Source organism: Panthera leo, chromosome C1 (genome assembly GCF_018350215.1).
Source record: "Panthera leo isolate Ple1 chromosome C1, P.leo_Ple1_pat1.1, whole genome shotgun sequence".
In the NCBI taxonomy this organism is placed as follows: domain Eukaryota; kingdom Metazoa; phylum Chordata; class Mammalia; order Carnivora; family Felidae; genus Panthera; species Panthera leo.
In genome coordinates, this window is record NC_056686.1 from 125975731 (window position 1) to 125992116 (window position 16386).

At 37.0% G+C, this 16386-nt stretch overlaps 1 protein-coding gene across 7 annotated transcripts in view; it reads right to left on the reverse strand.

The window, feature by feature from the left end:
• ZRANB3 (zinc finger RANBP2-type containing 3) overlaps positions 1-16386 on the reverse strand; it is a 304853-nt gene that overhangs the window by 76458 nt on the left and 212009 nt on the right. For all 7 annotated transcript variants that reach the window (XM_042948578.1, XM_042948577.1, XM_042948579.1 and 4 more), the window contains 2 exons: positions 9701-9872; positions 7289-7405 (listed from right to left, as the gene is read on the reverse strand). In XM_042948578.1, the coding sequence (XP_042804512.1) occupies positions 7289-7405; positions 9701-9872 (289 nt within the window). The remainder of the gene's footprint in view (positions 1-7288; positions 7406-9700; positions 9873-16386) is intronic.

Genomic DNA, 16386 nt, shown 5'->3' on the forward strand with positions numbered 1-16386 from the left:
AACAGTTGTCAAACAAAAGAAATGTAATTATAGCTCAACTGTGAAATGTTTAACAAAGTCATTATATTGTAAACAATGAACACTGATCAAACCAAAAATTTTAACATGGCAAAATGGAGCAGGGGAAATGTATTGCAAATATTTTCTTCCCATCTGTATTTTACATTTTCTTTTTCCTAACAAAACAGGTAGAGGAAGAATCCCAAGCAGGCTCTCGCTGTCAGAGCAAAGCCCGACGCAGAGCTCAATCTCACAAACCCCAAGATCATGACCTGAGCTGAAATCAGAGTCCGGTGCTTAACGGACTGAGCCATTCAAGCGCCCCTCAGGTAACTTTTTATCTATGGTGCAAAACAATGGTCCAAGGCTCATTTTTCCCCCTATGGATATTCAATTGTCTCAACATTATTCTTTGAAAAGACTATCATTTCCCTATTGAGTTATCTTATCTCATTCCCTAACATCAATTGACAATCTATATGAAGGTCTATTTCTGGACTCTCTTTTTTGGTTCACTAATCTAAATGGCTATCCTTATGCCAATTATCACAAAGTCTTAATTACTGTAACTTAGAATATTCTAAGTATTTATATCATGCAGTATGCGTCTTTCAACTTTGTTCAGGATTAATTTGGCTAAAGTTAAGTCCTTTGTGCTGCCTCATAAATTTTACATGCAGCTTGTTAGTTAATTTCTACAAAAGACTACAGGGATTTTGATTAGCATTGCAGTGAAAATATAAGTTAATTTACAGAGAAACGGGATCTTAACAATATTGAATCCTCTAATTCATGAACATGATCTACCTTGCCATTTATTTAAGCTTGCTTTGTATTCTCTAGACCATGTTTTGTAGTTTTCCGTTATATTTTGTTGAATTTATCTCAAAGTAGGTCATGTTTACTGATGTTATTGCAAATTGTATTTTTTAAATTTGAACTTGCAATTTTTTATTGCCAGTATATAAAACTACAAATGATTTTTGTATTTGAACTTGAATCCTGCAACCTTGATAAATTCACTCAGTTCTAGTGGCTTCAGTGTTCTTGGATTTTCCATGCAGACAATCATGTTGTCTGTATACTTCTTCCTTTTCAATCTGTGTACCTTTTATTTGTTTTTCTAGCCTTATTACATAGTTATAAGAACAATGTTAAACCAAACAATGTTGGACAGAAGTGGTGAGAACAGATTCTCTTGTAATGTTCTAGATTTTAAGGGAATAGCATTCTGTCTTTGAGCATGAAGTATGATGTTAATTGTTAAGTTTTTCACAAATGCCTTTTATTCAGATGATAAAGTCCTTTTCTATTCCTTGTTTGCTGAGAGATTTTATTATAAATGAATGTGGCAAGGCAACTATTTCAGCTCTGAGGCTGAGGATAAGGAGATATGCTACTGGCTGAGAAGGGTTGGATAGGACTGCTGGCTTGGTTCTGTACCCAAGTGAGGCTGGAGAATGGGCTCCACATTTGCCTGGATTTTCTGGTCAGGCTTACTAGATGATCAGGTCTGGGTGCTATGTTTGGTTATAGATGGAGTAACGAATTCGTTTCCCTGCCCTGGCAGGGCAGCAAGACAGGACCCAGGGACTGTAAGGTTCATGGTTTGGGGACCCAAATCAGGCAAGACTATATACTGGCCAGGTGAAGCCACCAGTTTTGCTGTGCAGATGAGGGAAGCCATAGGCTATATTCTCTGTTCAAAAGTCACTATGCATGGGCTGTTAGATGGGCTATGCAGATACCATATGCTCCGGTAAGGTTTTCTGATCGGGTAGACTGGAGGCTGTATTCACTAATAAGTGGGGCCATAAATTGTTTCCCTGTCCGAGTGCAGTGGGAGAAGCAGCTACAATGCTAGTAAAGCTCTTTGTTGTCTTAAACTCAAGCTGACCTGTACCCCAAATTCCCTAGCTGAACAGGTGTCTGGCTTTGCTCTGCAAACTATCAACTCTGCCTGCCCTTCTACTGGCTCAGGTGCTTCTGGGCTACATAGCTTTCAGGTATTCTCACTAGCCCCTCTGGTCAGATGAGGCCAGGAATCAGAGTGGGTAGGTACAGTTATGTCTCACCCTTGCCTCAGCTGGAAAGAGGGACTGCTCTAGGTTACTCTCAAGTTCCCGAATAGGCTCTCTGTTTGGGAGCTACTGTCAGCCTTGGATATGAATTAAGGCCTGTGCTTAGCACAGGAATCCTCATGCCTGGAACTGGCTTTGCTCTGGGGGCAATCAGCTTGGCCCACTTGCCCCTTGGCTTGAGTGTTACTATGCTGCACAACTTCCAGATGTTTTCACTAGCCCCTCTGGTCAAATGTAGCCAGGAGACATTCTCTGTAGCAGGTGGGGATATGACTAACCTCGCTGCCTGGGCATGGACAAACTGGCCTCTATGGTGGGTGAAAATCCTCATATGATATGAATTAAGCAGATATGCACCCTGCTGTGCTTGTTGGTCAGAGTGTGTCACTGATGTCGTTCTGCACATGAGCAAAGTCACCCACTGGGATAATAACAATGATGTTGCAGGTACAAACTCAGTGTGCCAAGGTTTAGGTGCTGGTTATTGCAAGCTCCTCCCTGCTTCTCTGTCACTGTCAAATTCCCACTGATTGAGCCTCACAAGCTTCCCTGCAATCCCCATGGATAAAGATCAAAGTAGTGGCTCTGGCAGGGCAACCCAGAATACTGGGGTGGGGGGTAGGGTGGTGCTGCTGGTGCTGGTTTTTGCCATGGATTTTCTTTTTCTGCTGGAGGAGCCAAAGGCTCAGGGGGAATATCCTCAAATGGTGCTACATTGACTAAGGGGTACAGCTATGCAGTCAACATGTAGCCACTTCTCTTACCCTTATAATGTGGTCTGTCTTGGTCTTTAGGGTATGGGGGAGAGGGGGGAAGGAAGGGATGTTTCAGCCTTACCCCTGTGTGCTAAGATTCTCTTAGGGGTATCTTCTTCCTGAATACTTGTGAGTTATTGTTCTTGTGAGGAGTAACAAATTCAGGAACAACCTATGTTGTCATCTTAGTGACCTATCAATTTCCTCTTTAATCCTGGAAATAATCTTTGTTCTGAAGTCTCTATTATCTGATATTACAGTATTTACACATCAGCTTTCCTTTGATTATGTTTGCATGATATAACTTTTTTCATCCATTTATTTTTAATGTTTAGCCTTCATACATAAAAATAACTTTTTTGCAGATATCATGATTTATGCGATGTGACACTTCCTACCATTTAACTTGGTGGGTTTAGATCATTTACATTCTATGTAATTATTGATAAAACTAGATTAAAACCCAACATCTTATTAGTTGTGTTCTGATTGAGCCAGTTCTTTTTCCTTTCTTTTCTGCCTTTTTTGGATTAATTTAGATTTCTTTTTTGTCATTAGATTATTGTGTCCATTATATGTACATTTTAAAACGTTTTATCTTGAAATAATTTTAGACACACCAGAGGTTGCAAAAAAATAAGTTTCTGTGTAACCTTAATCTAGCTTCCCTAATGATAATTTCTTATATAACCATAGTACCAGGAAAATGGCATTGGTATAATAACACTTTCTACCATCATAATTCCATTGTTTTGAAAATGTTATAAAAAATGGTATCGCATATGTAAACATTTGAGACTGGCTTCTTTCCATCAGTATGAGACCTCTGGATTCATCCAGTTTGTTGTGTTTATCAATAGTTCATTCCTTTTTTTTTTTTTTAAGTTTATTTATTTTTGAGAGAGAGAGAATGAAAGATAGCAGGGGAGGGGCAGAGAGAGAAGGAGAGAGAGAGAATCCCAAGCAGGCTCCACACCATCAGTGCAGAGGCTGATGCAGGGCTCGAACTCACAAACCTTGAGATCATGACCTGAGCCAAAATCAAGAGTCGGACACTTAACCGACTGAGTCACCCAGGAGCCCCAATAGTTCAATTCCTCTTAACTGAGTATTCCATTGTATGGATATACTACAATTTGTTTGAAGGACATTTGGACTCATGAAGGGGTCTGTGTAAACCAAAGTTTTCATTGCTCTAGGATAAACATCCAGGACATTTAAGATTTTTTTATGATTATATTTTATCTCCTGTATTGGTTTATAAACTGATTGAAAAACTTTTCTCTTTCTTCAATTCTGTTTTTTATTTCTAGCACTTCCATTTTACTGTCATTAAATTGTTCATATTGCTGCGGCACCTGGGGATTCAGTTGGTTGAGGGTCCAACTCTTGATCTTGGCTCAGGTCATAATCTTATGGTCATGAGATTGAGCCCTACATTGGGCTCCATGCTAAGCATGGAGATGGCTTAAGATTTTCTCTTGCCTCCCCTGCTCACACATGCATGCTGTCTCTTTCTCAAAAAAACTAAAAATAAACAAAATATTCATATTTATTCTGAAATTCTCCACCTTTTCATGTATACTGTTTACCTTTGCCACTAGATTATTTAACATATTATTCATAGCTTTCTATAAGACCTTGTCTAATAGTTCTACAGTCTAAGTCATTTATCAATTTGACTTTATTATTTGCTTTATCTCTTGAGAATGGATTATTTTTTTAAAAAATTACTTTTGTTTATTTCATAATTTCTATTATGTGTGAGAAATTATATGTAGAAGAATAGAACAGTCTGAGATAATTGATACTTATACCCAGAAATGGGCATGCTTTTTTTTTTTTTTTTTTGAGGGGGGGTGATCAGGATGATAGTGTGGGAAGGAGTGAGACAATCTCATCAGTAATGAGTTTTATTTAGGTTCCCTTATATTTAGGTTCTTTTTTTGTTACATTTGCCTCCAATACACAACAAACTTTGAACTCCCCCAGCAATAGGATGCTTCTACCTTGTGCTAGTATGTGCCAAGGTTTTTTGTTTTGTTTTTTTTTAGGTATTCCAGCTGCATACTCCAGTTGTCCCTACATGCCTGCACTGAAGACTCATGTCTCTCTCCCTTGACAGACTGATCTTCATGGTTTCTCAGTGTTAAGTTCCTGGTAGGGGGCAGGGGACCTCTTAAGTCTCCTAGTACCAACTCAATGTAAGGCAGGCCCCTTGATCCAGCTGAGCCTTACAGGTGGGACTTCCCTGGAGTTTCTGCCTCTCCCCCGGCTATAATGGATCTCTGTCTCATAACAGTGCAAGTTCCTGATTTCGATAGGGTTTTCTGCTAGCCTGCACGGGTAGATAGCTTTTGTTACGAACCAGCACCTGGAAGCAATTTTGCTTAATATAAGGTTCTGGAAGAAGGTACTGGACTTAGTAGTCCACTAATGGGAGTGCTCTATGATCTTCTAGTCAGCACCTGGTAGAGGCCAATGGAAATAAAGCTTCTGAGTGAGTGTGGACTTGCTGTGTCAAGACCCCCTTATTCTGAATAGTCAGGATAGCCCATGCCAAGTCTTTATAATTTTCTTAAAATTTTAGCCATTTTCTTTTTATCCACTTTTATGGTAACTACCCTCATGCTAACCTTGCTCTGTCAGGTAATAAATTTTCATGTTTCATCTTTCCTCTCAACAAACTCAATAAAAGAAGAAAGTTTTCTGAACCTAAGAAAGCATATCTATGAAAAACTTAAAGATAACATCATAATTAATGGTGAAAGGCTGAATGCTTTCCCCCTATGGATGACAGCAAGGCAAAGTTGTCCAATCGTATTGCTTCTACTCAAAACTGTATTTGCATTCCTTCAATGTGATAGTCAAGAAAAATAAATAAAAGATTACACCCATGTCTTTACGTGCAGACAAAATGATGTTCTATACAGAAAATCCCACACAATTTACCAAAAATCCATAAGCATTAATAAGTGAGCTCAGCAAAATCAAAGGACAAAAGTTCAATAAATAAAAAGAGACAATAATTCTGCATTTAGCAATAAAAAGTAGAAATTTAAATTTAAAAATACTATTTACAAGTACCTAAAAAGACGTGAAATCACTAGAATAAATCTAGCAAAATGTATTCACTGAGACTAGAAAACAAGGCTAGGAGAAATTAAAGAAGACACTCTTTCCATAGATCAGGAAATTCAATAGTATTAAGAAGTCAGTTCTTCCAAGTGAATTTATAATTCAAAATAATTCCAATCAAAATTGTATATACTTAACAAACTAATTGTAAAACTCATCAGGCTTTTTATAAAATTTAACCTGTGTCTTCCATATGACCCAACCGTTCTATTCCTGGTTATTTACTCAAGGGAAATGAAAATCTGTCCATATAAAGATCTGTACATGAATGATCACAGCAATTTTACTCACAGTGGCCCAAACTCATAAGGCACACCAAATGGTCATTAGCTGGTGAAGGAATAAATCCATACACTAGAATATTATTCAGAAATAAAAATGGAAAAAATGAAATGACATAGGCAAAAACATGGATCAGTATTCAGAAGCTTTATGCTAAGTGAAAGAAGCCAGACACAAGACTATATACTATATGATTCTATTTTTGTAACATTCAGGAAAACACAAACCTACAGTGATAGAAAGCAGATGTGTGAATGCTGAGGTGTAGAGGGCGGGTGTGAGGCAAAGGACTACAAAGGTGCATGAAAGAACTTTTTGTGGTAATGGAAATATTCTTTATCTTGATGGTGCTGGTGATTGACTCTATGTATTGGACAAGTCTCATCAGGCTATACATTTTAAAAGGATGAATTTCACTGAATGTAAATTATACCTTAATATACCTTACTTAAAAAATTATCTTATAAAAAAATCTCAGAATTGGAAAGGAATGACACTCATTAGCATGTCTAAGTTCTACCATGCTAGTAAAAACAACAATGTGTGATGAATCTACTTTATATTCAAACTGAGATTTAAAACTCTAACACCTCTAATTTGCACTTTTAGACAAATAGAATATGAGCACATCTATCTCTGTAGGGAACAAGAAACACAATACCAATTAAAAATGATTGACTTAAATAAAAAAAAAACATTATTTGTAGCAGTTATGTAGCAAAAGCCACAGAAAAATCTGATGACAAAGATGAATATATTTATGTTCTTTAAATGAAAAAGTGTAAAGCGTATTATACTCCCTCATCAAAGTGTACCCATATATTGGAAAGGATCAGTATATGGACCAATATAACGGTGTTTATTATACCATTGTTTATGTTGAATATGTCTGAATTTTTCCATAAAAGAGAGTTAAAAAATTAAATGGCAAAGACATGCTGTAGTATGCAAATAAGCTGTTGAAATATAAGCATTAAAATACATTAAATAATTTGTATCAAGACAAATACATGATGTCCCAGCAATGAGTACCTTGGCAATAGCAGTTTGTTTAAACATGCGAGTAATCAACCCCATGACAGTCTCGGTGGCACCTGAATTTGGAGCTCTCATTAATTTTTCCCACTCCTCAAAACTGGTATTCAATTCCTGTGTGGGAGAAAATAATAATGTTTAGAAATACAACATAAAGAACAGAAAAGCAACTAATGCAATAATGAATTATGTCCTACTCTTTTTTCTTTTTTCTTTGGAAAGATATAAAAAGAAATTCTCAAAGACACCAATGTGTTCATTTAAAAACATCAATATGGGGCGCCTGGGTGGCTCAGTCGGTTGAGTGTCCAACTTCGGCTCAGATCATGATCTCGTGGTTTGTGGGTTGGAGCCCACCGTGTTGGGCTCTGTGTTGACAGCTCACAGCCTGGAGCCTACTTTGGATTCTGTGTCTCCCTCTCTCTGCCCCTCCCCTGCTTGTGCTCTGTCTCTCAAAAATAAATAAATGTTAAAAAAAAACACCTTTTTTTAAAACATCAATATGGAGACAGGTCAGTCACATGTTCACACCAATGACAAAAACCAATGAAAAGCTGTGGGTGAAAGCCAAGCCCTTTGCTAATACCATAAATCAAACAATGGGAGCGTCCCCATATGGAAAAACATTTTGTAAAGTAAAAATAAAAGTCTGTATACATAAGAAAGGAAAATAGTGAAAATATATACAGCAGAAGGTATTTTTTTTTCAATATATGAAATTTATTGTCAAATTGGTTTCCATACAACACCCAGTGCTCATCCCAACAGGTGCCCTCCTCAATACCCATCATCCACCCTTCCCTCCCTCCCAACCCCCATCAACCCTCAGTTTGTTCTCAGTTTTTAACAGTCTCTTATGCTTTGGCTCTCTCCCACTCTAACCTCTTTTTTTTTTTCCTTCCCCTCCCCCATGGGTTTCTGTTAAGTTTCTCAGGATCCACATAAGAGTGAAAACATATGGTATCTGTCTTTCTCTGTATGGCTTATTTCACTTAGCATCACACTCTCCAGTTCCATCCATGTTGCTACAAAGGGCCATATTTCGTTCTTTCTCATTGCCATGTAGTACTCCATTGTGTATATAAACCACAATTTCTTTATCCATTCATCAGTTGATGGACATTTAGGCTCTTTCCACAATTTGGCTATTGTTGAGAGTGCCAGCAGCAGGTATTTTGATAAAGAAATCGGATTTCATTTAAGTAAGCATAAAGACTTGAGGAATATTAGCAAAATAAAAATGTAACATAGTCACATATTGACTCTTATTTTTATTTCTTTTTTTTAATGTCTATTTATTTATTTTGAGAGAGAGAGAGTGTGTGTGTGTGTGAGGAGGGGAGGGGCAGAGAGAGGGAGAGAGACAGAATCCCTAGCAGGCTCCATGCTGACAGCATACAGCCCAATACATGACTCTATCCCATGAACTGTGAGATCATTACCTGAGCTAAAATCAAGAGTGTGATGCCTAACTGACTGAGTCAAGCAGGTACCCCTGTTTTTCTTTCTAATGCTAACATAATGGATAAAGAAAATCAGATCATTTTATTTTACCAATAACATATTGCTCAATGTTTACAAAATGTCTACCTTAAGCTTTCAAGATAAAACAACATAATGAATAGTCTTTGTCGACAAAGTCTTGTCCAGATTTAAAGCAATTTCAGAGAATATATAAGCATTGCACTCCCTAAAAGTAAATGTAGGTCAGGATTTCTAAGGACCTTCACATCTTCCATCATGATCACAGTTTTAAGATCTCAAGAAGCCTACCTCCAATTTACTCTAGAAGATAGCTCAAACTTGAAAAAAATCCTAGAGCAAGAAACACAACTCCCTTCCTAATTATTAGGCTTCACACCCTACAGATCCTTAGAATTCTTAATACTAAATTTTTGTTGCAGTTGAAGTGCTTTTTTTCTATAGTGAGCAGAAATTTTTTTCAATCAGTAGGATACGGAATCTTTTCACATTATTTGATGACTGAAGTTAATTACTTCCTGTTCTTGTCTTAAAATGATACAAAGCCAGTTCATATGTTCTATTAATTAAACCTATTTTAAGAAAGCAGACTTTTCCTTCTATGAAATATCAATATGTACAATCTTTCATAGTATAATTTAAAATGACTTAAAGTAAGACTTCCAATTGGGGCACTTGAGTTGGTCAGTTGGTTAAGTGTCCGACTCTTAGGTTTCAGCTCAGGTCATGATCTCATGGATCGTGAGTTCAAGACCTGCATCAGCCTCTGCACTGACAGTGCAGAACCTGCTTGGGATTCTCTCTCTTTCCCTCTCTCTCTGCCCCTCCCCTGCTCACACACACACACACTCTCTCTCTCTCAAAATAAATAAACTTTAAAAAAAATCAAAAAAGAAAAAAGACTTCCAATCAAACACATGTTCTTACCTTGGCAGCTGCTGATGGAAGATCAAAGGGAATCCGCTGCCTGACTTTAGGGGGCAGCTGGGTTAAAACATCAGTCTTCAATCTTCTAATCATTATGTCACTTAGTAGATGATGAAGTTCATTCAGATTTGATGCCCCTCTATAATCCCACTGAGGCCTTTTACCAAAAAATCTGTTAACATGCAGAAAAATTATGTTGCAAAGCTGACTGTTAGAGCAGGAAAACAATTTTTCCAGGTTTTTTTTTCCGTTTAATGATAAGGAGCCCAGACACTGTTTTTACTGTTGTTTCTGAATGCAAATTAGTTTCTAAAAGCTCAGCTTGAGAAATAGTAATAAGATTACATATTACTCTCAGGCACAGAAAATGTTAATTGTCTAACATACTGCTTATGCTGAGTTAATGCAAGACTCGAATGAACTGATAACTTTAACTACCACTGGCATTTTGGGTGGGCTCACAAATGGCAGTGTGCTAAACAGATCTAGCCCCATGTAGGCACTACTTGCCAGTGTACCAGCTAGTCTACATAACAATCAAACCACCTAGAACACTGCCATAATCTCTAAGAGAAGGTATCTCCCACTCTGCTGTTAAGCATAACAGATTCATCACTTGGTGATCTCTTCTTCCTTTGAAACCACTGGACAGACAGTAAAGGAAATTAAAAAAAAAAAAAAAAAAAAGACACAAACCCACTATGAAGAGAGGAGGGGAGAGAAAAAATCATAGGATAAAAAAAACTCAACATATATTTGTAAATCAATGCTGACAGACTAATGGTAGCTAATTTGGCAAAAGCAAAGAAACCACAACTTAAAGTGCTTGCAAAAGTGAACACATCCTCTAGACCTTTGAGAAGATCAGAAGTTAGAAGAACCAAGCCTTGAGGGTGTAAAGAAAAGAGTTGGAATCTACTGGATCTACTGAACCTACGGATCAAGAGAGCTGGCCTAATAATATCCCCCTATCATGACAACCTAAAAACTACCCACAAAATTCCCAATCATCTTCTAGGGCCCATACTATTGAAGATAGCTGGTAGAGAATAATTAACAACAGGAAAACTCCTGTTAGGTTGTATCATGATTACTGACATTAATATTTAAATGATTATTCATTTTAATGGCATTGTGGTGGTATTTTAGGACAATAGTGTCAATTTGAGAAACTTGAAACTCGTTAACTTTATTTTTTTAATTAAATGTATTTTGATAACAAACATACAAGATTAGTATAGACAACATTAAAAACATGCATTTGCATGTAGAATCAACTAGAAAAGTAGAGTGAATGGATGCAACTACTGTATGAGAAAATGAGAGATATTATTTGGTTGTGATCAATAAGAAATTCACTTCTTGTTTATTATTTTTTAATTTTTATTTTGAGGCAGCGGAAGGGCAGAGGGAGAGGGAGATGGAAAATCTTAAGCAGGCTCCCTTGATCTAATGACCTGTGAAATCATGACCTGAATCAAAATCAAGAGTTGGAGGCTTAATCAACTAAGCAACCCAGAAACCCCTCAAATTCACTTGTTATTTAAAAGAAAAACTAAGCGCTGGCATTGTAAAAGAAGAAAAAAAAAAGCCTTACTAGATTTATTTATAATTGTTATAAATTATATTATTGAAGTTGACTTCCTTTAATGTCTTATGTCCCCCAAATTTATATTAATAATTTATATACTAATGAAATTGGAAGAATAACTTGCCAATACCCAATTATGTCACCATTTTTTCCATTCACAATCATATAATTAGGTACATTTTGACCTCCTGGTAAAAAAATATATATATACACATATATATATTTAATTACTAAAATATTTTTAAATTTTTAAAAATAATTTAAATTAATAATTTAATTATTAAAATAATAATTAAAATATCAAAATATACCTATATATCTATATCCAATGTTCAGATATATATATATATCCAATGTTCAGAACTACCAATGATAGGAAAAACAGGTTGAATCTTTTGTTTTTTGAGAATGAAATGTTTACAATTAAAATGAATTCTGCACACTCTCCATCTATGCAATACAGTGTGCAGGTATACAACATGCTAGGTGGAGGTCTTCTGGCACAAGTGTTCCATAATGGCAGGGACAGCACACAGATGTCTTCACACAGGCCAACCACATGGGCCTCACTTGCCTCATCCAGAGCACCAATATTTGTGCTCTGAAAGGGCAAGTCTGTTTAGAAGTCAGAGCAATCTAATTTCAGATGGAACTGTATCATAACAGGCAAACGTTTCCTCACTCCTCCAGGAAAGGATGCACTATGGAGAGAAGCTTTTATAGCCAGTTGCCTCTGGGGTGCTTTATCACTGATTGATTGCAAGCCCTGTGCCTGGTATGAGCTATGGTTTAGAGAAATCCTTTCTCCCAACACCCTTTCTCTTTAGGCTAGAGTCAGACTGCTAGAGGTGGCCCTCTTTAGAGTGTTGGCAGGCCACATGCTGCAGAACACCCTGCCTCAAGTTTGGGGTATAAAGGGGAAATGAGATGGGGAGGGGAGGCTAAAAGATATGTCACTTATAAATGTCTGGTCTCTTCCTGCTAAATTTGATGGTAAATACATATACTTTTAGAATAGCCTGTTCTTTTGTTTAAGCAGCTTTACTGAGATGTAATTCATAATGCCATATAATTCACCCACTTAAAGTACACAATTCAATGATTTCTCATGTCCTCTCAGTTATGACCAACCATCACCACAGTAAATGTTAGAACGTTTTCAACATCTCAAGAAGGAACCCCATAATCTTTAGCTATCAATCCCTTAACCACTGTCCTGCCCCCAAAACCTAAGCAACCATTAATCCATTTTCTATCTCAAAGGATTTCCCTAAACTTTCATAGACAGAGAATTAATAGTGTATAGTCTCTTGTGACTGTACCCCTCACTTTACTAATTTTGTAATGTTTTCAAGGTTCACCCATGCTGTAGCATATATTCATTTTTTAGGGCTAAATAATATTCCATTATATGGATATACCATCCCATTTATCTGTTGACAGACATTTCGGTTGTTTCCAACTTTTGGCTTTTATAAATAATGTTCCTGAAAGCATTCACGTACAAGTATTTGTTTGGACATATATTTTTCATTACTCTTGGGTATATACCTTGTGTTGAAAAGCTGAGTCATATGGTACAACTACATTTAACCATTTGAGAAAGTGCCAGGTAGTTTTCCAAAGCAGCTATATCAGATCACATTACCACTAACAGTGTTCAAGGGATCCAATTTTTCCAAAACCTTACCAATACTTGTAATCTGACTTTTTTTTTAATGTTTATTTTTTTTTATTTTTTTTTTTTAAACATGCTTTTTTATTTTTTTTTAATTTTTTTTTTAACGTTTATTTATTTTTGAGACAGAGAGAGACAGAGCATGAACGGGGGAGGGGCAGAGAGAGAGGGAGACACAGAATCTGAAGCAGGCTCCAGGCTCTGAGCCATCAGCCCAGAGCCCGACGCGGGGCTCGAACTCACAGACCGTGAGATCATGACCTGAGCCGAAGTCAGCCGCTTAACCGACTGAGCCACCCAGGCGCCCCTTTAATGTTTATTTTTGAGAGAGAGGGAGAGAGAGAGAGAGACAGAGAGAGAGAGAGCACAAGTGAGGGAGCAGCAGAGAGAGAAGGAGACACAGAATCTGAAGCAGGCTCCAGGCTCTGAGCTGTCAGCACAGAGCCTGACACAGGGTTTGAACTCATGAACCATGAGATCATGACCTGAGCCAAAGTTGGACCCTCAATCAACTGAAACACCCAGGCAACCCTAACAAAATGGTCATTTGACTTTTTGATTCCAGCCATCCTAGTGGGAATGAAATGGTAGCTCACTGAGGTTTTGATTTGCATTTTTCTGACGATTAATGATGCCATTTTTTTTTTTTCATGTGCTTTTGGCCATTTGCAGGTCTTCTTTGGAGAAACGTCTATGCAAACCCTTTGCCATTAAAAAATTTTTTTTTAAATGTTTATTTTTGAGTGAGAGAGAGAGAGAGAGAGAGAGAGAGAGAAAGCGAGCGGAGAGGGGCAGAGAGAGATGGAGAGAATACCAAGCAGACTCTGCCCTAACAGTACAAAGCCACATGTGGGGCTCGAACGCATGAACTGTGAGATCATAACCTAAGCCAAAATTGGGTGCTCAACCAATGAAGCCTGTATTCAAGAAACAGTATTTTACCAGAGAATAATCTGTTAGGATTTTATTAGAGCCTGACTGCTCTAGAAGAGAAATAGCCACCTCCATTCCCCTGTAGCCATACTTTCTTGGCTAAGTGGGGAAAAGCGACTGAGAAGCACTGGTTTATTTCACAGTCTAGGCATATGAGTTCAACAAAAGATTGAGACCTATGGACTATAAAAACCTTCCCCTCCCTCCACAACTTATACCACTACATTACCAGAAGTCACTTACTAAAGTTCTTTTCACTTGGTTAATCATGTCCACCTTTCAATAAAAAAAACTATTATAAGGCATACTTAAAGGTAAAAAAACAGTCTGAAGAGACGGAGCAAGCATCAGAATCAGAGTTATATATGTCAGGAATGCTGTAATTTTTTTAAAAATATGATAAATATGATAAGGCTATTAATGGGAAAGGTAAACAAGCAAGAATAAATGGATAATATATGCAGAGATAAGGAAATGCTAAGAAAGAATAAAAATGAAATGCAGGGGCACCTGGGTGGCTCAGTCAGTTGAGCTTTTGACTTCAGCTCAGGTCATGATCTCACGGTCTGTGAGTTTGAGCCCCGCATTGGGCTCTGTGCTGACAGCTCGGAGCCTGGAGCCTGCTTCGGATTCTGTGTCTCCCTCTCTCTCTGCCCCTCTCCTGTTCATGTGCAGTATGAAAAATGCCTTTAATGGTCCCATTAATAGACTGGACATGGCTGAGAAGAGACTCTCTAAGCTTCAGGATATAATAGAAAATCCCCAAACTGAAAAGCTTAAGGAAAAAAGACTTGGAGCACTGGGGTGGTTCAGTTGGTCAAGTGACTGAGTCCTGATTTCAGCTCAGGTCATAATCTCACAGTTCATGAGATTGAGCCCCGTGTCAGGCTCCATGCTGACAGCACAGTGCCTGCTTGATACTCCCTATCTATCTCTCTCTCTCTACTCCTCCCCTGCTCTCTCTCTCTCAAAATAAATAAATTTTAAAAAGACTGAAAGCAACGTAATAGAGCATCCAAAAACTATGGGAAAAACTATAAAAAGTGTAACATACAAATAATGGGAATACCAGAAGAAGAAGAAAGAGAGAATGTAAGAGAAGAAATATTTGAAATAATAATGACAGAACTATTCTATTTAATGTCAAGACACCAAAACACTGAACCAGAAAGTTCAAGGAACATCTAGCAGGATATACCCCAAACACTGTACCTACACACATCATATTCAAACTTCAGAAAATCAAAGATAAAATCTTGAGAGAAAGTCAAAATTTTAGGAAAAAACATAGTGCCTATACAGGAGCAAAAGTAAGAATTACATACAACTTCACCTCTTTAACCCAACAAGAGAGCGAAGAGAAATATTTCAAGTGGTGAAAGAAATAATTCACCAACCTAGAATTCTGTATTCTATGAAATTATTTTTGAAAAGTCAAGGAGAAATGAAGACTTTACCAAACAAAAATTAATAAAATTTGTTGCTAGAAGACTGGCTTTGCAAGAAATACTAAAAGAAGTTCTTCAGAGAGAAGGAAAATGATAAAGGTCAGAAAATCAGATCTATATAAAGAAGGGAAGAGTGTTAGGGAATGAATAAGTGAAGATAAAATAAAAACTTTTATTTTTCTTATTCTTAATTCTCTAACAACAGTATGATCAAAATAATAATAGCAAAAATGTATTCCATTACATTCTTTTTATCTGTTGAACTATGCTTTACACATTAAGTGACATGATTGACAGCAATCTATCTATCTATGCTTATTCATAAGTGAAATGAAGGGCAGTGAGGATACAAGGGACTACAGGGAGGAATCAGGATTATTTTAATATTATAAGGTACTTGCAAGGACCATGGTATGGCAATGACATTTTAGATACAATACCAAAGGCACAATCTAATCAAGAAATAATTGATGAGTGGGACTTCATTAACATAAAAACATTCTGCTCTATGAAGGACAATGTCAAGAGAATGAAACAATAGTCAGATTGGGGGAAATAGTTGCAAAAGATAGATCTATGAAAGACTGTTTTCCAAAATATAAAAAGAACTCTTAATAAGAAAAATGAACAACTTGATTAAAAAATGGCAAAAGATGTAAACAGGCATCTCACCAAAGACACACAGATTCCAAGAAAGCATAGGAAATGATGTACAACATTGTAAGTCATTAGGAAATTGCAATGTAAAAAAACAAGAAACTCATATATGCTTATTAGAATGGCTAAAGTCTCAAATACTAACAATACCAAATGCTGACAAGGATGTGGAACAACAAGAAATCTCAGTCACTGCTCTGGGAATGCAAAATGGTAAACACACTTTGGAAGAGTATTTGACAGTCTTACCATACGATACAGAAATCATGCTTCTTGATATTTATCCAGAGGATTTGAGAACTAATGTCTAAACAAAAATCTGCACATGAATGCTTACAGCCAAACTGCCACAACTTGGAAGCAATCAAGATATTTTTGA